The following is a 22402-nucleotide window of genomic DNA, read 5'->3' as shown; positions in this document are numbered from 1 at the left end:
TTTTTACAATTTATGATTTTTTTTGTTGGTCTGCTTTAGCTAAGCCATTGTTGGAATTTGAGATGCTTGATTGTACTGAGATATGTAGGATGCTTTATCTCAAATGATTTAAAAACAGGGTTACAAAGAGTAAATGAAGCCCCAAATACAATGTTTATGGTTGCAGGCATGTTAATGTGCTGCTATTATGACATGGCATCACTAAGTAGAATAAATGAAATAATACGAAATGCTTGAGTTGCTTTGTTTTGTCCTTGTTTCAAATATGATTTTATGGTCTATTTACTTTGTAGCTGTTCTATTTATTTCATTTTATTCTTTCCGAAACTACGTTCCACACCACAGTTTCTGGGCACAATTACATGCATTTAGAGAGATCTCAATTTTCCTAAAGAGGGCTAAAACTCTTAGCCTCCTTCCCTTCCCCTTTTCAAGCTTTTCTCTCAAATGTGGGTATCCTGTATCCTGGAGGATGCAGCCAAGCTCTGCTCCCAGCTCAGGCTAATTGAGCCATACCTTTCATCCTGCCTTAAGGATGGTAAGACTCATCGTTAGCCTGATCTCCCAAACCAGAGGACTCCACTGCACTAGGGCACTTCCTCTGCAAACAGCAGCTCTCAGTGCAGGGAGCAGAGAGGTGAGCTCTCAGTTTGACAATGGAGAGCCCCACTAGGATGATGACTGGGATGCCAAAATGGTCCCGGCATTTGGTGGCCACTGCAGCATCAGCTTTCCCACCGTGTGCAGCTCACATCAGTCGGGCCTGCAGGCAGGACCCGGGTGGATGCAGGGACCGCCAGAGTCACCCTGGAGTAGAACCGAGAGCTGGTGGCGGGTGCGGCTTCTATGGTTGGTGCTCTTGGCAGCAGCTTCTCAGTGTGCTGCTCTCTGATGGAAGATTATTTGGGGTTAAAACTTGGTCCAGCACACTGCTGCCAGCCCGGGAGCAGGCCCCGCTGGCTGAGTGGAAGGTCAGGCTTCCCGAGGGACCTTTGGAGGGCTTCCTGTTGCCTGTTGGCATTGCTGCATTGCCCCCGAGGCAAGCAGGAGCCAGCTGTTTTCTCTGCAGATCTCCTTTTCCCCTGAGCATTGGGGCTATAAATAGCTCCTGAAATTGGATTGAAAAACACATGACTAACTTATCATGTGCTAGAATTTATCTTTGGAAGATTTATGTGCTAGGACGTAATTCAGGCAGGGCCAGAGAGGAGGCTGTCTGAAGTCTTGCACCATCTACCTTATTTCATTGGGAAGTGTTTTGTCTCTTCCTAGGTGTAGCAATAAAAACATTCACCTATATGGAAAATTATTAGCTGGGTAAAAGAAAGAACCAAACCAGCCCAGTAACGTCGCTGTCCTGGGAGATTCATTGGTCTCTTCCTGTTGAAGTCCTGCTTCACCAAAGCAGAGGCGTAGACCCAGTTCACACTTGCTTCACACCACTCTTCCTTCTCCAGGCGCATGTGCAGAGGTCAGAAGTCTGAATCTATCCATAAATACAGTGTTATGAAGAAAAAGGGGATATCTTGCTGTTGGTACATTGTGAGAGACTCCCGGGGCACCTCAAGCTAATAGATACTGGAATACCAGCCTGACAGCAGATCTCGCAGAAGTCCATCAAATTTCTGTATCATTTGCAGTCATAAATGTTTACTTTATGTCTAGACATAACACTGTCTGTCACTTCATAAATACTCCAGCCGAGCTCCTTGATGTCTGTGGGTAACAGAAAGGTTACTGTGCAAGTCTTACCTGTTTCTTTGCGCACTGCAGGCCTTAAACCTGGCGACGAAATTATTGAGATCAACAAGAAAGCTGCTGAAGACCTGGACTCAGCTTTGCTGAAAGATGTCCTTGTTCAGTCGTCACTGTGTCTTACAGTGCGTACATATCCTGAGATAGAGGAAGGACAGAAATTAATGCAACCACCACCACGTCGCTTGGAAAACCCATCTGAGCTGAGCGACAGCACGCTGACATTTGCTGGGAGTAACCAAGGTATTGGTTTCACTGTAGAAAGTACCATGAGGAGGATACAGATTTACAATATGCCAATGTGATCCCATTGACCCCTGTTTGTAACTTCTGTGATGAAAGTGAGAGGGATTACAGCCGAAATGTGCTGGGCAGATAATAAAAGAGACCTCTGGAAACCCTAGGGTATAATCTGTAGTAGCAATGAATGATGACTGCGTACATGGTTAGGCTGTGAAATATGTCACCACTGATCCAGATGTGCCTCTGGCAAGTAGCAGAACTGATTGCTGACATACTTCTGGTCTGCTCAGGAGATGCCTTTGTCTCTGGATTTGCCCACAGAATATATGAATGGCAGGGCAGGAAGAGGGGACAAGCGTTCACCCTCTCTGTGACTAGCCAGGAGTACAGGCTACCTGTGTATTTGATGAGACACGTAGATAATGCATAAGGACAATTCAAAACCTAAAGGCATGAATTCACATTATGGCCAAACATATCTAACTGGTCCCACAGCACATGGTGGTGGGAAGAAGCATTCTTGCACACCACAGTGGGTTGTTCAGAGAGCTAAACTGGTAGAAAACTGGAAAATGTGAATTATTTTCTACCAGTTTAGGTTCCTGAACCAGATGAGGACAAGCACCCATACTGGGATGAAAGAAGCGGCTGCAGAAGAGCAGGACCTCCTCTTTGGATGACTACTAGCCATTAGATCTGTGCGACAGCAGTACTGGGAATTGCACTGGGATAGTAGGAAAGCTCGTGCACTGTGTCTCCTCCTACCTGTCCTGTGTATTAAGAGAAATGTTTCTAAATGTCCCCTTCCCCAGGCCAGGAGAGGATACTGGGTGTACATGTTTGCTTCAGTCTTTTGGAATAATTTAAAATATAGGGAAAAAAATGGAATGGCCAAAAAATAGTTTCTAGATATCCAAAAACATTTTGAATTGAGGTAAATACTGTCTTCCAGTCAAAAGTGAATGGATTTTGAGTATGTCAAAATACTAAGTTTTTACATCAAAGTAAAGGTTTCAGAAATGTCAGAATAGTTGTTATGACATTTATGAAACATTTTTGTTTTGGACATTGTTAATAAAAGCTGGGGCAGGGGGAGAGGGACTGGTAATGCACTTTAGCAGGGCTGACGTCAGCCTCTTCCCAGGACATGTCTGACTGCCCTAATCACTTTATGTAGGGGATTCTGGGATGAGTTTGGGTGCAAATTTGAGCTAACCCAGAAGCTCTGTGCCTCTGTGCATTAGCATGATGCTGAGCTGGAGCAAATGAGCCACGGTGAAAGTTTAGTTGCTTGGACTCAGAACCAAGCAGACACATCTCTGCCTGTAAAGGACCAGGTAGGTACAGCCTGTGTCTCAACAACTGCTCTGCATGCTGCTCTGTTTTGCTTAAAGTATCTACTGAAACCGAGTTAGCAAGAATGTCACTGTTCTGATAACTGGAATGCTTGTAGGGGAAAGAGAGAGCTGGGCTCTCAGTCTGACTTTGTGGAGTGTGATATTCATAACAGGTGGAATTGCATGAACAAGAAAGCTTAAAACAGCTTACTGCAAATACCCCTTAGGAGACTGGTAAAAGCAACCTTCTCTAAGATGTGGGAACCCCCCCCAAAGACAAGGGAAAGCGCTGGTTGAGTGCTTGAGCTACATAGCTGTTAGATAAAAGAACTTCTGCTCTCACCCATCTGCTAAACTAAACATTTTCAGGAGGACATTTTCCTTTTTAATTTTCACTGAACTTTTCCCAGTTAGTTGATTTTTCTGTACAAAAGGCTCTTAAGTTCACCTGGTAAATTTTTATAGCTGTCCACAAGATGTCCCCATTTCCCACATAACACCAGTACATTGGGGGCGGGAGGCATCCTTTTGTCTTCACCTGTGCTTTGTCATTGAAATGCGTGCTGAGTATTACAGCCCAGTTCTTCACTGAAGTATATGTCTGCTCTGGCTGCAAAGAAGTGAGAATTGGGATTTTCATGTCATGCAACATAGTCATTTCTAATCTACAGTAGTCACATTTGGTAACAGAGCTGGTCTCAACAAGCAGTGTCTCTTCCACTGTCATTGCTCTGTGCATCATTATTTTGAATAGTTAGGTCATCAGGGCATCCTTTTCCTTGCTGAGGGTCAGACAGCTTATGGTTTGCCAAATGCATCTGAAGAACCTAACATACGCTTTTTAATATTGTTCAGTAATAACACTGTGTGCATTATGTGAAATGAAACCATGGGGGACAGCCGATTAACATGTCACAACAAAATTAGACCACCTGCCTCTGCTGCTTTGTAGATGCAACCTCCTCTGTGTTGCCCTATTTGAGTAATGTCTGTCCTCATAGATTTTATACGATTTTCCCAGACTGGCTTTTGCATTTACTACAGTGCAGTGGAACATCTGCTTTCTCTCCCCATTTCCTGTGGTAAGCATGTTAGCCGTCTGGTGGCACAAAGTGCCTGTTTCTTAAATAGCTCCCCAGGATTGAGGCTGAGGTTCTGGCTTCCTTTTCCACTCAAATTTCTCTTGGTACAGCTGTCTGTTACTTTTGGTGTGCTGTAGTCAGGTCCTTCCATTTTTCTTTCATGCAATAGGAAGCAAAGAAGGCTAGGACTCTCTTGATGCTTGCTTTCCTTCAGATTACAGCAGATGTTTAGGTGGGAATTGCCATCATTCCTCCTCAAAGGGAGGACAAATAGTTCTTTAACCAACAGAAGCAGCAAAATAGCACATCAGCAGATGTGAAGGTGTTTATGGCAGCTTCTGAAAGCGCCTGTAATTGCCATATGAAATATGCCTCTAAAGAATGGCCTTAAGACTGTTAAAAACTAAACAACGGTGATGTTCTAATTTGGAATTACTTAGCCTGAGGTGGGAGAGAAATCAATGATCTGCATCAAAGTTTGAGGCAGGTGTTTTGATCTTCTCCATCAAATTCTCTTTTTAGATGTTAGTAGAACGCAGTGTTTTGCCGAAGCCTGTATTCTTCTAGCCCTGTGCTTTTTCAGGGATTTTTTACCTAAAATTGGATCCCTGTGAAATTTAGAAAGGAAGCATGTGGTCCTGTCTGTGGGTTTGTAGCTGATTCTTAGATTTTTGGTCTCAACTCTGCAGCTTCTTGTGGAGAGCAGTCAAGTATGAAATACCCACTGACCCATTTATTTGTATCCTTGTTGACTACTGGCAGCTTGGCTGGCTGTGCAAATCAGCTCAGTGATTTCTATTATATGCTTTATTTATAGCACGCAGATTTTTTTTTCTGTCCTGAACTAGTATAGCCTCCATTTCAGCAGGAGAGTGAAACATTATTGGGCCGGAATGCCAGCAGGTATAAATCACCTATAGATCCACCCATTTTCCACAAATTCAGGGTCTGGTTGACTGATTACACTGATGTCCTGTCATTACCATTCTTCACTATTGCAATTCTCCATGTGTCAAGAAGGCAGCAAGGGGTAGAAGTTTTATGTACGGCACATGATACCATATCTTTTCTATAGAGAGGTACTGTGTTACAAATTAATTTCTTTAGGAAGCTTTCCTAATGCCTTACTTGCTGGGAGGTCTTCCATGAGCAAAGCTTGCTCTGTTTTTCTGGGAGCTGACCTCCATGGAGTGGCTGCCAGCGGTCTTGTTAAACGTGATGTGATTTACAGCTGTTTCATTGTCTGGAACTATATTATATATACTGAGGTTGGGGCTAGCGCCGGCACATCAGCTCTGTGGCAGCTGTTATTTCATTGTATTAATAGATTATTCTTGAGATGACCTTGGATTTTACATCTCTAATTGATGTAAAAAATAGCATCTTGGATGTGATGTATACTTTCCCCTAGGAATTTGCTCTACATGATGCTTACAAAGCCACAAGTTTTCTTTCTTTCATCTATTAATATTTGTTCTGGCTTTCAATCTTCTCTCCTTCTAACACAGTCTGCATAAATCTGGTTGAGGAGGACTAGCTCTGATTCTGTCTGGAGAAACACAACATGTTTTCCTTACTGCCTAAAAGGAGAACTGAGCGCTGCCTCCCTTTGCCACATGCAGTGTTTTGTCTCCATGGTCTGCCCCACTTAACCCAGTGAATGAGAGGTTGAAAGCTGAAAACGCATGTTTGCATCGCCCCCAAATCAGCAAAGCATAAAGGAGATATGTGGTTGTTAGGAGGGGCTTTGGAATTTGGGAATGTGAGTAGGGAGTAGTATCTGTATTTGCTTGTGGTCTCCCCACAACTACCTACTTTTTCATACTCTCTTCATACTCTGGGGTAGTATTTCTGAGGTCTAGGCTTTACCTACCCATATATTTTGGAGACTCTAGCACAATGTACAGTGTGCAGGCATAGCTGAGAGCCATATAAATCACTATGTAGAAAGCAGCTGATAAAAAGAAAGTATACCACTATTTTGAAGTATATTAATCTCGTAGATATGAAGCAGCTAGATATTTTTAAGGAGTCTATTATTTTGCCATTCGGAAAGTAGGAGAACCAAGTTAACACATTCACTAAAATACATGGTATAAAAATGAAGCAATGAAGCTAAGGCAGACAACTACTTTCATCTCTTTTGTAGCATGTTAAAAAAAATTGTTATCTTTCAACACCTGATATTGCAGTTCCAGTGGCATTTACTGCAGCAGCAATCTGAGGGTCTTGCATGTAATTAAGTGCAGATGTTGTCACAAGATCTGTTTTTTTTAAAGCTTAAAAGCAAAAGATTGTAGAAGTTTTTCACTAATCTCCTCCGTCTCAGTGAGAACTGTGTTTCGAAGTCTCCTTCCTGGCTTTTCTAAAGCCCCTCTGAGCTGCTGCTGAAAAAAGCAGCATGGCTATTAGCACTTTAGTTTTCAGATTGCAACTCTGGGTGTCTGAATCTACCCGTTTCAGCTGCAGCAAGCGTACCTGCTTTATGACAAACAGGTTTATAATCTGAATAGTCTTGTGTTGCCGCGACCCCTGCTGGCCCCACGCGTATCTGTTGGCAGTGCCCTGGTGCTGAAGGGAGGTCTGCGGTCAGGCGGTGGCAGCATCCCATTACTCGGTTTTGGTTTTAAAATCCAAAGTCGTTTTATATAACCGTATAATAAGCAAGGGAGTGGAAACACATTAATTGTAGAAGGAATGGCTATTTTATTCTGATCACAGTATCCCTGGTTTCCAGTGCATAAGCACGTGAGTATTCCTGTTTATTCCAACCAGACTACTCGAGTACTTGACCTTAGGCAAGTGTTCGACTAGGCTCCTGAATGGGTCAGGATGAAAAGTGACTGCAGGGCAGCTGATAAAGGGAAGGTTTAATTGAGTCTGCATTTTTCCTCATAGGAGTGATTGCATTAGATGACATTCAGCATAGATTTTTCTGTATTTGAGCAATGTGTTGCATAGTCGAAGTAGAAGTGGAAGCAGCAGAATTCTGTCGAAAAGGAAAAGGCATTTATAGGACTTGTTCTACAGGTCTCCAGAACAGATAGAGTTTTCCAGTGTGTTCCTATACCATGCTTTGGTCACTCTGTTGACTATAACTGAGATAGCTGTAGTTGAGTTTTGCAGTGTCTTTGTGAAGGTTATCAATTCTATAGGACTTCCCAGGGGGACAGAACAACCCAACGTAAAAATGATGTATCCTTCTTCTATGTTACCTTGTTTGAAAGCCAATCAGAATTCTTCTAAAAGGGAAAGAAAAGTACGCTGACCTTTTGTATTGTGGATTTATAGGTCAAATTTTGTCCCAAGTAAAACTTAATGTCAGAGAGACAGATCCCTAACTACTCGTATGAAAATTCTTCCATTTAATGGCAAATTTTATTCAGAAAGACCCTCAACTGTAATAACAGGGTTATTTACCAACAGCGTTTAGGAATGTCACTTTCTGTTTAAGGAAATTGTTGTGAATTGTCCAAGTAGGTTACATGCTTTTAAGAAGAAAGTCAAGCTTGGGTCCCCAAAAGCCCTTAGCCACTGAAAGCGCCACAGTACTCCTTGTAAGAGCACAGATACCTGAGTGTCTTGGCTAGGGTTCGAATTGGGGGTTCCCATTCTGGCAGATCTTGATTGCAGATCTCTGCCCTGGTTGCTCCAGGTCGCAGACCAGTGCCTTAGCAGCCTCACCGCCTTGCCTTTGATGGTGGTGTCAGCTCAGATACCTGTAGTGGCCAGGCATGGGTTTGTGTCCTGCTCTGCTGTCCATTCTGCATCCCCTCTGTCACCTCTGGCTGAGGGACAGCGAGGAGTGGTAACGCATTGAACAGCACCGCATAGATTTGCTGGAGGGCATCTTCCTCTGGGGCTTTTATGAGGATTTAAGCACCTCAGTTCTCATTAACTCCAAAATTAGCTCAAAAATTAGCTCCAAAAGCCCCACTCAGCTGCTGCCTTGATGCTCCTAAGGCTGCAGGCATATCGCAAGCATCACGACTGCCGCAGGCAGCCCTGGAAATTCAGGCAGCCTTCATCGGTGGCTCCATGCTGTCCCCCTGTCCCCAAGGTGTTCTGCAACAAATGCCTGTGGGGCCAGCTGATGAGCTGGATTAGGGAAGCCAGCAAAAATGAGTGAATAACTAGTTATTTCTGGTCAGCTCACTGTGCGGCTGCACAGACAGCTGTGTCAGCAAAACTTGCGGTGGGCGGGGGAGAAGGAGGGTGGGCAATAGAAAGCAGAGAAGAAGTAGGCATGGGAGAGCCGAAAGAAACTGCGCCCTCACTCCTTAGGTGACTTCCCTTTCAATTTTCGGGTTCCTCTTTGCTTAAACAAAGTGCCTCGTGCTCTGCGCATGCTCGCGTCTGGCGGGGAGATGCATAAAACAACCCGCCTAAGAGAGGAGGGCACCGGAAAGCTCTGAGCCAAAGCTTTTCGGTGGCTGAGCCTGCTGCTTGTGACCCATGGCGCTTCACGTGCTGGCAGTGGGCTGCCTCTCCTAGCACCTCCCGTTGCCGCCAGCGCAGGAACGAAATTCAGTATGGCCAGTTCAGCGTGCTGAGGGACAAGGCATCAAGGTCCTAAAATTATAAACATGGGGGCTCTTTTGATTTGTGTGCTGCTTTTTGTGTTAGCACGCTTCTGAGCTTTGCTCCACAGCTGATGCGGCTTGGCTAGGAATATTTATTTCCATTACATTAAAAAAAAAAAACATTGTCTGGCACCAAGAGCTGGGCTTTAAGAGCACTAGCAAATATTATGGGACTCTTGTTAAAACCTCAAGTGATAGCAACCCTGCAAGTTGGAAGTAGCAACTGTGGAAAATTTTAGCCCACCGTTGGCTGGTGCTTAAGCTTGACGTAATTCTCCAGGCCTTTAAGCCCCAGCACCTTTGCTCCAGTGGTATAAAACTTCCTTTTATGTCGTTAGTTCAAGCCATAAGTAGAAGTTATTTACTGGGCTTTAGTCATAATGTCATGGATATTATACGGCCGAGGCAGCTGGGGGGCTCTTGAGATGTCCGTCTGTGCTTGTGGCCCCATGGGCTTGACCCCCTTTTCCTGCTGCTTTTTGGGCTCCCCTTTGTAGTTGCTTACGGCCGGGTGAAGCCCACATGTTGTCATCCTTAACGAGTGATGGTGGTTGAGCAGCGCTCAGGTGCTACAGGAGGAAAGGGGTGCGCTGCCCTCAGCAATAAATAAAGATTTACAGGACAAAAATAAAATGATGTAAGGAACCTGACAGAAATGGGGCAGTACCTGTGAGGTATTAAATAGCCGTTGCAGGAACGTGCGGCATTATTGGGGTGATTGCCTGTGTTTGACAACCAGCAGATAAACCTGCTAAAGCATGCGCTGCCCTTGGCAGCTTAAGATGTTAGAAATGCCCTGAGCACATGTACTGTGTGGCTGTTCATTAAGACGCAAGTGAAAGATTGCTGTCTGGTGGGTAGAAGTGTTTACACTGCAGGAAACAGATTAAGTGGTGTCTTAGTGTACAGGAAAAGAAAAAGTGACAGTTTGAAAGCAAAAACCAACCCCCCCAAACAGACATTATTTGCTTTGGCTCAATGCGAGAAACAGCTGCAGGATTCATTTCACACAACTTCTAATGGAAAATTAATTGTAATGAATACATGCAGGTTGCTCAAACCAAATTATGACACCTAGCACATTTTTCTCTTATTTTTAATGAATAGCATGAGGCTTTTAAGTCTTTTTTTTCACATATTAATAGAGAGACCAGAAAGCAGTAAAGGTGGATATTCCAAGTTTAAAAGTGTCAGCAAGGCACAGCAAACTTAACTTCTTACAGAAGGAAACACTTCAAATAATAGATTTTGTTTTGCCAAACATCCCTTACAAGCACATCTTTTCAAAAGGAAAACCTTATATTTTCAAAAGGGATGCGCCTTTTTGGGAAGCTCAACTATGAACTGTCTTTTACATCCTTTTAATTTGATTTTATTTAGTGTCCAATTTAGATACAATCTAGTATGCAGATTATTTTCTGAATTTAGTTCCAGATTTCTGAATTCCAATTTTCTGCATTATTTCCAGACCTAAAAAGGTGGAATTCTTGTAAGATTATGCAAGATTTTGCTAATGGTGGTTGAAAGCTTCCAATAACAGCAGCTGAAAGTTGGGTGCTGAGGAACACAGACCTAGATCTCTGCACTCACTCTTGATTTAGAGAGCCTAATCTAATATGTATTCTTGAACCAGCTTTATGTGTTAACATAACACTCATTGAAACAACAGCAGTGGCTTTTTAAGTGCAGGGAAGGGACAGCAGAATTTAGTTTCTTATTCGTTTAGGAAATGTCTTTCTTAGATACTGTCATTTCTATTTCATGAAACATGTTTTAGTCCAGTACCAATATAAACAAATGTATTAGAAATGCGTAACCAGTTATTTCAAAATCTTTACAGCAACTTGCTAGTTTATTTAAATTAAAAAAAAAAAAAGCCCATCCACTCTATTATAGCTTTTCTGGTCAAACCCCATTGCATTAAACTGAAACATATCAAAATAACAGATGTGCGTTATCTTCACCATGGCCTTTTTTACTTACAGCATTGCTGTCTATTCAAATGCTCCTCTGTAGACAAATACACGTGACTTATCTAAATTGAAATGTCTAATTGAAAATAGCAAGTAACATAAGAGTAGTCGTGGGATTTAAATAGAAATGGTGCTGCATTCGATGTGCTAAATCACTGTTACCTTTGTAACGTGGTCATGTTTCAATCCGGTACTGAATAGGGGATGGCTGCTGGACCAATGGGTTATGACAACATGATAGTGTGCTCTTGGGCTGCTTATATCTATAGGGCTAGCAGACCAAAAAACTAGCAGTTTGAAGCATTTTCTGTTCTGTTACAGGAAAGTGCTGGTTTTCCACCAAAATGTTTAAATGCTACATGCTAACAGCAAAAACAAAGACAATGCTAACATAGGCTGTTGAGTCTTGTTTTTCAAAAGTAGCGGCTTTGTGAGTTGCTGCACCCACTGCATTGTGGTCAGGTTTTTGTGCATTATCTGAAGAATAAACTTAGTGGCATGAAAGGCAAAATCCGTAGGGGGACATTCACTGGCCTGATCGTGTGACAGGACGCAAGCAGGAGCCATACCCGGATGGCCGCCTTTCCGAGTCCAGCCCCTGAGTGTGACCGCTGAATTAACTCCTCTGGATGGGATTTTGGGTGGAGGAGGGGAGGAGAAGGGAATGTTAAAAGTAATTAACACTGGGATTCAGCTTCTGTGAAGTATCTCTTTAAGCTGCCATGAAACTGGATTGAGGTGTGCAGGATTTTCCTGGCAGAGTTCATTCCATCACTGAATACTGCTAAACTACCCTTGTACAGAAGAGCAAATGAGTGGTTTCGGATTAAAATGGCATGCAGAAATGGTGCATGTGTGTGTGTATATATAAAAATAATACATATTGTTTCTTACAGAGGATGCTGCTCGCTGTTTCTCCACTTTCTTTTGTAGCTAGTTAAAAATGCTAGCCGTTCATTATAATTTGCAATGTCTATAAGTTCAATGTATGTGAAATCTGGTTTCCCATGAAGATTAGTTAAGGTGTAGTAATACAGCTTCTTACAGCTATTTAAGTCAGAGAATGAGATTCCGAAAAAAGCTGTGGGCACACAGAGCTCTGAGGTTGGGATTAGTTCTTTTAATTCTTCTGTCATTTGCAGAAGATTGATCTTCTATTTACAAAAAATTGTAGAACAGTTATTTGTATCACAAATGTAGCTTCCGAAGAGTGCTAAGGCATAGATATACATGATTGCTGCCACGTACTGAGGAAACGAAATTCAATTTCCAGTTAATGTGACAGACTCCTAAAAACTGCAAAAAAAGGTTTTATTTTTTTAAAATCAACATTGAAACTCAGTAGCAGATGTACCAGGCCAAAATTGCAATCAATTTAAAATCCTCATGTTCAACTTCTTCAGAAGACTGATTATCTAAGACTTTGTTCTTGCCAGTACGCACTCACTGATGTACTGGAGTTTCCACTTGAAACCACTGATGTATAAAGGTAGGCAGCTGTTTGCCAACAAAGAACTTAATAATAGAGGTAAGAATTTCAGCGTGGCATTTTAGCTTTATCTCTGAATCAGCTTTTGTAGTTTCTCACCAAAACAGTATGTCTGGCCACAACCTGTTTTCGCATCTATAGTTAAACCTGGCCCCTGCCATAACCCCAGGGAGCCCTTTGAGGTCGCTGAGCGTGTCTGGCATGATGTCTTCGAGCGTGTACTTGGGTGCAGGACAGGGCCTGGCTGTTCATGGGAACTCAGTGTCTGTTGCACTCAGTTTTTCCAACTTTAGGAAATTATGGTCATGTTTTCACAGGCATCTCTATTTCAGCAGGGCACCCACTTTGTGGCGACCCGGACAGCTCTGTTGAGACTGCTCCAGAAGAGACAGAAGTGCAAGACTTGGAATCATCTGATGAGGCCGATAAGATGAGCAAGGTGAGAAATTTTCATTTTCACATGATGCAGAGCAAAAGCACAGTAGACTCACAGCTGATGTGCTGACTTCACAGCTGTACACAATTAGAGCATCTTTCCTGGGAAAATGATGATCTTACTTTTAAGGTGTTTACAGATGATACTGAATGTAACAAATTACAGCTTTGATTATGGCACATCACTACCTGTTGAGAAAGACTTGTGCCTCTTTCCCTTACAGTGATAAAAAGCAGGCATGGTTCTCATCTTCAGTATCTTGTGATAACGTTTCCACATATTTTTTAAATGGACTGGCTTATCACCACCTTTCTCCAGAGCAGGTCAGTTGAACCAAAAGATCAGATGGATTATTATGATTTCTTATTCTTTCTTGATTTCAAGGCATGGGAGACATGTAAGTTACAATATTTTCTTAAATCAATAGCATAGTGCACATGCTAGTTTTTAAATGCAAACTAATTATATCCAATCTACCTTAAATTGAAGCAAAACTCCAATTATAGCTAAGAGGCTGTGCAAATGGATTGCTAATTGCCATCTATTAAGGGATGGCTTTTGCTGTGGTTAGAGTTTGCACTAGCTCTGGTGCTGGGGAGCTTCACACAAAGTTATCTGTGATGATTAATGGCTTTTGAGGCAGAATCAAGTAAGATTATTTTAAAGGCACTGATTGCTTTTGAGTATTTGTTGCCTAAGTGATATTGAGAGTTTACAGCTAATTTTTTACAGAACACATGTTCTAAGGCCTATCAGTTCTCACTGAATTCATGTTTATGTACAGGTGTGGTTTTTCTCAGCTCTTGTTTTAGCTAGAATGTGTCACAGTGAGTCAGTCCTGAACTGGTCTCTATACTATTGTACTTGCTTATTGTAGTGAAAGGAAGGAAAAGACCCTGGCCTCTTGTTTCCTGATCTCTTATGTCATGCTGGCCTGTAGTTTTGTCTTTGATAGCCAGACAGTGGAAGTCAGATAAGAGAAAACATTCCTATACGTGAAATATATGTGGAGCTTGCATGCAAAGAAGGTGATTACTCCTGCAGTTTGTTTCCAGGTTTTCTTACAGAACCTTTTCTCGTAAGTACAAAGAATTTCTTTTTGAGAAAGTGGAATCGTTTGTTGATGCTCTTGGATTTTTAACTGTGAATGTATGGGATTTTCATGTGTTAGGAAAAGTCTTTTCTATTAAGCACTGAAGCTGTGGAAGAGCATTGAGCAGAACACGTAACTACTTGGGGAATAGATGTTCTTGCTGTGTTTTCTGTAGCTTTCTATTTCTGAACTGTGTAAGAGGCTGTGGGGTTCCATTTTACATCCTGTGTCCTGGATCTTCAGAGCTGTAGTTGCCTAAAGCAAGGCATAAGGATTACATGATTAGCCTAGTGGCTCAGCAGATTTAGTTAAACTGAGAAATATGTGTTAGCAGCTCTAATGCTTAATATTCATATAATGGAAGAGTAACTCGTAAGTCTAAAAAGCCTCAGTTCCAGGGAGAGGAAAATCTATCTTTCTCTAAGTGAAATGCTGATGTCGATGCATTATTTTCTTTTAAAATTCAGAAATGCCTTGTGTTGTTTGTATGATGTAGAGGAGAATAAGGTATTTACTTCTTCACATTTTGTTTGTTATGGGACTGAGTGCTTGAAACTGTTTTCCATGGAAGAAGCATACGTGTACCTGTAGTGTGTATATATATAGTGTGCCCATCTTGACAGACTTGTGAATGCCTCTGTCCCTTTTTGTGTAGAAGAGCTCTGTGCTCGGTGGGCTTTCTTTGTGGTGCTTCTCTACCTGAAGCTGTAGGAATCCTTGAGTTATTCTGCTACACCTGTCGAGAATTCCTGCAAATGGTAGAGGGGAGGATGTCAGTGCTTCAAATATTAATTCTTTAATACAGTAACAAAAAAACCCATGAGACTAAGAAACTTTTAAAAATTAAATTGATGAGGGTTTGCTTAATCCCGTGTGCTTGGGAAAGCTGATCTGCAGGGGGAGTAGTGAGTCTTTCTGCAACACATGTTGCTCCATGGAAAATCTTCACCCTGCTAGTACTGTGAGGGGGAAAAGCAAAGGCTTTCCTGTCCGTGCATTGCTGCACCTTTCCATGCTCTGAGGATTAGGGAGCGGAAGATTAGGCTGACGTCCTCCGTGCTATCCTACGCGGGTTATTTTTGTACATGGGAACTGAAATGTTCTGCCTTCGTGCCACCAGGAGGGGCATGTTCCTATAGGCTGCCATTACTGCCACAAGGTCCAGTCTGTCCCTCAGATGGTGGCGTTACACAAGAATCAGGAAGTCTCCCTTTATCTACTGCCCTTCTTGGCAAAAGCAGAGCAGGAGTACTCTTAGCCATTCACTGCAGGGCAGCAGAGGAAATCCAGTTTAACTCTACTGGAGCCTACCAGCTAAATGCAGAGTTCCCCTTCTTGCAATGCAGTTGCAGCATTAGCAGCCGAAGATCTGAAAATAACATTTGGGTTGCTTTTTGCCTTGCAACGGGGTGATTCTGAAACAGGGCTTAATCCTGCAAACGCCACTGCTCTGCACTTTCACGGCGGTCTGCTGATGCCGGCGGAACTCTGCTGAGGAGAGCTCTGAGGAAATTTCCCAGGTCTCTGGCCGGCAGAGTGATTCTAGATGAGAGTTAATAATTCATGGGAAAAGGAGAGGAATGTAGTGCTGCGACTGTCCTTCATGCGTTCTTGTAGCACATGCTCGGGTAGGCCTTTTATGAAGGTAAGCTGCATGCGATTCTACCAAAAGCCAGACCTGGGTCCCTCCTGGTTTATCTGTAACTTTATCACGTAGGTGATTGATGGATATATAACGTAGGAGATATGTGGATGTGTCTTTTCTCCTCCTCCTCCTCCTCCTCCTCCTCCCTTCCAGCTGTCCCTTTCCCTTCCCCCACCCCAGCATGTGTGCACGTGGGTGTGTGTTTGCTTAGTAGTGGTGCATTTGTTTTTTAATCCGTAAAAGCCTCCAAGCTGTTGATGGCGGTGAAGGATTGAAGGGTACACCAGTAGCTTTGAGGATCCTTCCCTCTTCAGAAAATCCTGTCTTCTCTATATGCTTCAGAACTGATCCACGAGGAAAGAGAGCAAAATATGGAATTTACTTCTCCCTTGCTATCTTCAGAGGAATCATTTTATATAAGAGTAAGCAACAAAACCAGGATGACTATAAAACTGTTCTGATAAAATATTAGAAACCTATATCTAAAGTGGGTGGAGGCATTTGCAGTGTGGTGCTGTGGGATGGCTGTAGCTTCCTGAATTTGCTCCCCATCTAATTTCGTGATTCCTTCCCTGTGTCAAGCAGCTCTTAAGTTTAAATCTGCATGAACAGTAATGAGCAGATATGCTTTCTGGGTGTGACTTTTTTCCTTTAAGTGATGCAACTGACTCCTGACTTTCCCTGCTCTCCCCATTTTATGTGGAAGCCAAGCCTGAAGAGGAGGAGAGAAGGGGGAGGGAGAGCTGTGGAGGGAAAGGAAAGCGTGATCACTGCCACCTCTTCAGGCTTGTTTTTATCTGCCATGTGAGTTCAAGTTTTAGGCTGTTTATGAAATCCAGATGGTGACTAGTCTCCATCTAGAGACTAGTCAGTCTCTGATCAGTCTCTAACACCGTGTATCCTTCCTGACAGAGTAATTTCTTAAGTAGTTACTTGCCTCTGTGGTGACTTGACTGTTTTGGCCCTTCAAATAGAGTAGAATAAATTGAGGTTCAGAGGAGGTACCCTGAAGACAGATTGTATGAATAGGTGCTTAATGTTGTCATTCAAGGTTACCCAAAGCTAAGGTATGGGTTATATTACATCACAAGATCAGTCTATGGAAATTGTTTCCTATAATGGACTGAGTCCTTTGAATTTGACTGGGAATGTGTTTTTAGAGCTGTAATCAATTAAAATACTGCAGGACACTTACTTCTCCTTATTTCTAACTTAAGGTATCTGCCTTTTGAAATCAAAGTTAATTACCTTGCAGCACTTGTGCTTAGGGGAGCATGCTGTAATGGTCTGTATGTGTGCATGCTTATATTGTTTAGAGGTATCTTTTCAGAGAAAATAGGTCTTCTTCTCTCTGTGGCATTATTCAAAACCAGAATTAAATCTCAAACCCTTCAATGTGTTGCAATGGATGTGAAAGGATTAAAATAGGGATTTGAGGGGGTAGGTTTTCCAGTAACAGAACTGGCTTTTTTAAAGATCTTTTAATTCTGTGCTTCTGTCCCTTCAGATATTTAATATTCTTATGCAGTGCCGTTTGTAGCCAATCAGCTCATGCTCAGCCACAGGCAATAGGCATTTATATTCCAGGGCTGCCTTCACCTCTCCTTTTCTGCATTTCAGCCTTTCTGCTGAAGTTTTCATCTTGATGATTCCATGAAGAGCAGCATTAAATTCTCAGCTCTAACTCACAGTCAGTTCTTAATTCCAGTTGATGTAGAGAGCGAACCAGGCCTATGGCAAATGACACATGAGGAAAGGCTTTGCTTAGAGAAATATGGTCACTGCCCTTTCCTATTAAAATGCAGCAGTCTTCTGTGTTGTGCATCAAGTAAGCAGCATGGAATATTTGTCTGGAGTGGGAAAGCATTTCAAATCGGCTGAATATGTGGAGAACTGGGATTTTTCTCATAGCTGAGCTTGAAAACGCTGAATGACAGTTCTCACAATACTGCCTTTCCAGCGATGTCGGCTCTTTGGAGAGTTAACCGTAAATTCAAGAACGAAAGCAGTGTGAGATCCAGCGACTCTCTGTACCGTATGCTGTATTTGGTGAGCAGATCTGCTGTGCAGTGTGACTAGTCTAAGTAATTAGCAGTTAAATGGATTTTCATGCTGTTTTAATTTTAAGGTTATAAATTTGAGACTAAGCTGTAATGTATATAGCCAGTAGAGGCTCTTTGTTATTGTGCAATGTCATTAACAATCCGGGTAATACATGAAAGGATGCAATTTGCCTGAAATTTGTTTGGGAGACAGGTAATGCTTAGAATTTGCTGCCTGTATGGAACACAGGTGTCGTATGCTGTTTAAGAAGGCATTCTCTCTGATGCCTAGGCACCTATATATCTTTATAAGGTGAGTGCCAGAGGAAATTGCAGTCCACTCTCTGAGCTATAGGGCAGGCAGCCAGAACTGCACACAGTGGGCAACACAAACTGCTTGACAATTTTAAGGAAGTGCTCCGGCCTGGGAAGGATGTGAGCTTAGTTCCTCTGCTGAGCCCCTGCTGAGAAGGGGTTAATGCACTGTAAAGTAAACTTCATTTTACAGCCCAGTCGTGCAAGCACTTTGTCGCATTTTAAGGTTGCTCAACGGGATTGCTTGCAGAATTGTGCTAAAGTGTGATGCAGTAATTCTCCTAGAGAAATCCCAGCTCAGTGCTATCATTTTAGCAGCTGGCAAACAGAGCTGGTATTGGGAGATAAAGGGATTTGGTTGTATGCCAGACCTTCCCTATTCTATCCACTTTCTCTAGGAAAATGGTGGCAGAGATGCTTGTATCAATGCTGTTTGAGAGTTTTAAGCAAAACAGTTGAATTCTGAACCTCACTGGGTGCAGTATGCTTTTACCTGGTCTGTAGCAATTCATTTTAAGTACATAAGAGGTAGAAGGTAGAAAAGACTACATTCAGGAACAAAACAGACAGTTTGTTTCAAAGAGCAAGCCGGAACAGGCTTGTGCATGTTAATGTGCTTGAGACTTTTTGTCTGTCTGAAGAGTAGCAGGTGAATGATACTTAGGGGGAAATATTTAAAAGATATGAGGAGCAGAAGTGGCAAAGCAGAACTTAAAGATGTTGTTACCTGGAACTGGGTATGGGTGAAGTCAGTGAGCATGTTGTAAAGTATGCATGTGTGAAGATAAGGCTTTTAAGTCTTCCAGACTTCCTTTTTGGAGTATGGGTGTAACTACTCCTTGAGGGGCAGACTGTGTGCCTGTATGACAGTTATTCAATTTTTAGATACTTCTGAGTCTTTACCTGGTGTTTCACATTCTCTATGGATTTTTCCCACCTTCCTTTGGGTGACCCATCTTTCCCTGTAACATACTGCAAGTGAACACCCAGTATGGTGAGCTGTCTGCAGGGTATCAAGCATGAACTGTTGAAAACACTTTATATGGAATCAAACTCTAAAAATAAACAATGTTTTTATATGTTTTAACTGTTCTTAATTGTGCCTTTCGCTCTTATAAGAATGTGCAGCTGCATGTGCCTTCCTCAAATATTCTTTCAAGAAATGTTCTTTATGAAGCTAAGTGTTCCTGAGGAAAACCCTACCTATTCTGGGTCTCTGCAGGCTCAGATTAACATCTATGAACTGTCAGTTCTTTGTCCTTTGCCACCAAAGCAGGCAACTTCACATTTTTTATCTCGCACTGAGGCCAGGCTTTCACCTCCTGTGCTCTGTGGATTTGGGATCAAGACCAAGCCTGCTGAAACCTAATGTAAATGTAGCCAAAGGGTTTGGGTGTACTTCATGATTAGGAGTACCACAAGCACAGGAGGAATCTTGGTGAGAAATAAAAGGAATCACTTTGACTAATAAATCCAGCTCTCAGTGAAATGTGCCACTACCAGAAGCTGAATTATTTAGAAATGGACTGGTCCAACGCACTGGGATTTTTGTTCTGGGAGAGAGGGGGTTTTTTTTCCTTACCCCTCCTTAACTTACCACACTCTTCTTTTCTACTTGTTCTGAAGTTACATCTCAGATACTGAAGATGAATATTCTCGCTGTAATAAACTGTGTCCGAGAAGCATCTTTGTACAGACAGTCAGCTACAGTCAGTTCGTTGCTTATATTTATGTCCTAAAGAAAATTATCCCTTGGATAATAAGCATCTTTACTAGTATGCCTTACTGTGGTACAGTTAGGTAAGTCTTTACAGCCATAAGATAGCTTTGGAGAAAGCAACTGTGTTATGAAAGGAAATCTGTTACTTGGCTAAAATAGTTAATGTCTCCCTAGGGCTTCATGGATGTGAACTGAGGGGAAAATAGCTATATGTGAGCAGACTGTGCAGCTTAACAAATGCAGAGATTTTCAGCATTGGGTCATTGGAGGTCTGTAGTAGTTCGGGCTCCTCCTGCCGCTGTTGCTACGTGCTGGTGGGTTGGCACAAGTGAAGGGGTCTCCCAGTGCAAAATTTTTTTTCCTTTTTTCTTTTTCTTTTTTTCTCTCCTGCATATTCTACCTCAGAACAGGCTAATTTGGGGTAAGTTGTTTTAATATGAACTGGAGGGATGTAGAGGCAGTGTTGGTGGTAAGTCTCTAAATCTGGATTAAGACACAGTGGCAGGATTAAGCTTGGAAGTTAAGAGAGGTGTGATCAGGTACAGCCACTCTTTTCCCTCCCGTGCCCTCTCCGGGCCTTGGGGAGGGAAGAAGATACGGCGCCAGGCTGCTTCAGCAACCCTAGAAGCCCGGGGCTGTCGTCACTGACACTAGAGACCGAACCTGCTCAAAAACTTTTCAGTGTAACGGAAGATGCATGATGAGGATCTAGCAAGAGGGAGGTGAAGAGAGGATAACTATCTTTATATATAGGCAGCTGATTAAACATTGAAGAAACCAGATAGATGTAGAAGCTCTGAAAACCGTGACTTATGGGGACGACATTCACCCTGCAAGGCATGCTCCTTTCCCAAGGAGTTTGCATTTGAAGCCTGAGGCTTTGGCTCTGCAGATGGCTCTGTTTTGCCACAAAACTGCTTAAGCGGTTTCTGTCTCCGCGTTGTCTCCTTGGTTGTGTTGACACAGCCATTCGTGGGACTTTTGCAAACCAGATTAGGTAACCAGCAGAGGGCTGGGTTGTGTGTTTTGTTTGTCCAGTCATTTTTAGTTCCCAGTTCTTGTGCTTGGGGTTTTTGTTTTTGTTTTCGATTCTAAGTGCTGGACAAGCCTATTTTAATTAAAGTTCATGCGTATCTGAAAGCAGGAATGTTACTGAACAACAATTCAATTGGTTTGTATTGTATAACTCTCTCCCCCACACCCCTTATTCTCTGTCACTGAAAGACAGGACAGACAGACACGCAAAATAGCGTGTGCAGTTGTGGACTTTGGTGTCTTTCAAAAGCAGCCCCCAGGCAGCAACTGCTTAACTCCAAAGGCTTCTAAACTCCATCTTCCCTGTAGCACTTACCTAAAATTTTACCCCGGTCTTTCCTCTTCCTTCTTTTTTTTTAAAGAGTACAGAGCAGGTCGCTGCTTTCTGTCGCAGTCTACATGAAATGAATCCTTCTGACTCGAGTGCTCATCCTCAGGAATTCACTGGACCCCAGCTGGCCACCATGAGACAGCTCACAGATGCAGATAAGCTGCGAAAGGTTATTTGTGAACTTCTCGAAACAGAACGCACCTACGTCAAAGTAAGGGGTCTCAATATGTGGTTTCAATCTACTCATATTTATCCTTCTTCCAGAGAGCTTTGCTAGTCTCTTTTCTACTTCAAAATATATTTTGTGCCATGTGTCTTTTGCTAATTTACTATTCTAGTGACAGATTGCAGAACTGCATGCAACTTTAACAAGTCTCTGAAATAAGTAGGTATGCAAAATCCTTATTCCATCATTTTGAAGTGACTTGCCTTGGTTGGTAGGCAGCTGAATACTGTTGCATGAGATCTTGCATTGATTTTGTAAGTAAAACTGTGTAAATGTCTTATTTTAGTATCTTAAATTCTGTGAAAGCTAACTCTTTGCCTTATGCATGACAAGGAAATATTCATAGACTAGGTAAACTGTGATGTTTCTCACTTCAGTAAATACTTGGAGACAATTCACGGAACTATCACAGGAATCTTTTTCTGAATTTTTAGGATCTAAACTGTCTGATGGAGAGATACCTGAAGCCTCTACAAAAGGAAACTTTCCTTACACCGGATGAGGTATGTTAGCTGTTGCTTGTCCTTTTGTTAGATATCTTATCCTCCCCCTTCTAAGGTTGACCTTCTTTTCTGAAATTCATTTCTTTTAAAATAATGGATTGAATAGAGTATAAAGGTACTACTCAATAATGTATAATGTGCTTTTCTGACATCGCACTGATTTTTACAGTTGAACTGAGAGTACTGAGCTTCCAGAAAACACGGTTTAGCTGTGAAGTGATCTTAACAGTGGTATGTTCAGCATGTTGCTCTTTTTTCCTTTTATTAGCTGGATGTTCTCTTTGGGAATCTGACTGAAATGGTAGCATTCCAGGTAGAATTCTTAAAAACTCTTGAAGATGGAGTAAGGCTGGTTCCAGACCTGGAAAAGCTTGAAAAAGTTGAGCAATTTAAGGTAATCTCACTATTTAAATTCTGAGTAGACTAATGCTATTAAGTTTTACATAATGATGAGCTCTATCCCAGAAGCTGTCGTCTAACATCTTTTATCATATTTGTCTGACTGCTATCACTTTTCATGTAAAAACATGCATCTACTTGCACTGTAGATTAATTTGTTATCTAATACCAAATATCCTGCTATGTTTATAGTTC

At 42.2% G+C, this 22402-nt stretch overlaps 1 protein-coding gene across 15 annotated transcripts in view; it reads left to right on the top strand.

Moving 5' to 3' along the window:
• The window catches only part of TIAM1 (TIAM Rac1 associated GEF 1), a 201776-nt gene that overhangs the window by 164147 nt on the left and 15227 nt on the right, over positions 1-22402 (top strand). For 12 of the 15 annotated variants that reach the window (XM_064524046.1, XM_064524061.1, XM_064524057.1 and 9 more), the window contains 5 exons: positions 1774-1998; positions 12795-12901; positions 21111-21290; positions 21740-21808; positions 22077-22202. In XM_064524046.1, the coding sequence (XP_064380116.1) occupies positions 1774-1998; positions 12795-12901; positions 21111-21290; positions 21740-21808; positions 22077-22202 (707 nt within the window). The remainder of the gene's footprint in view (positions 1-1773; positions 1999-12794; positions 12902-21110; positions 21291-21739; positions 21809-22076; positions 22203-22402) is intronic. The other 3 variants (XM_026103579.2, XM_026103573.2, XM_026103578.2) reach the window with 3 other exon arrangements.

Source organism: Dromaius novaehollandiae, chromosome 1 (assembly GCF_036370855.1).
Source record: "Dromaius novaehollandiae isolate bDroNov1 chromosome 1, bDroNov1.hap1, whole genome shotgun sequence".
NCBI lineage: Eukaryota > Metazoa > Chordata > Aves > Casuariiformes > Dromaiidae > Dromaius > Dromaius novaehollandiae.
Note: the sequence above shows the minus strand (reverse complement) of the source record. Positions and strands in the feature narration are given on the sequence as shown.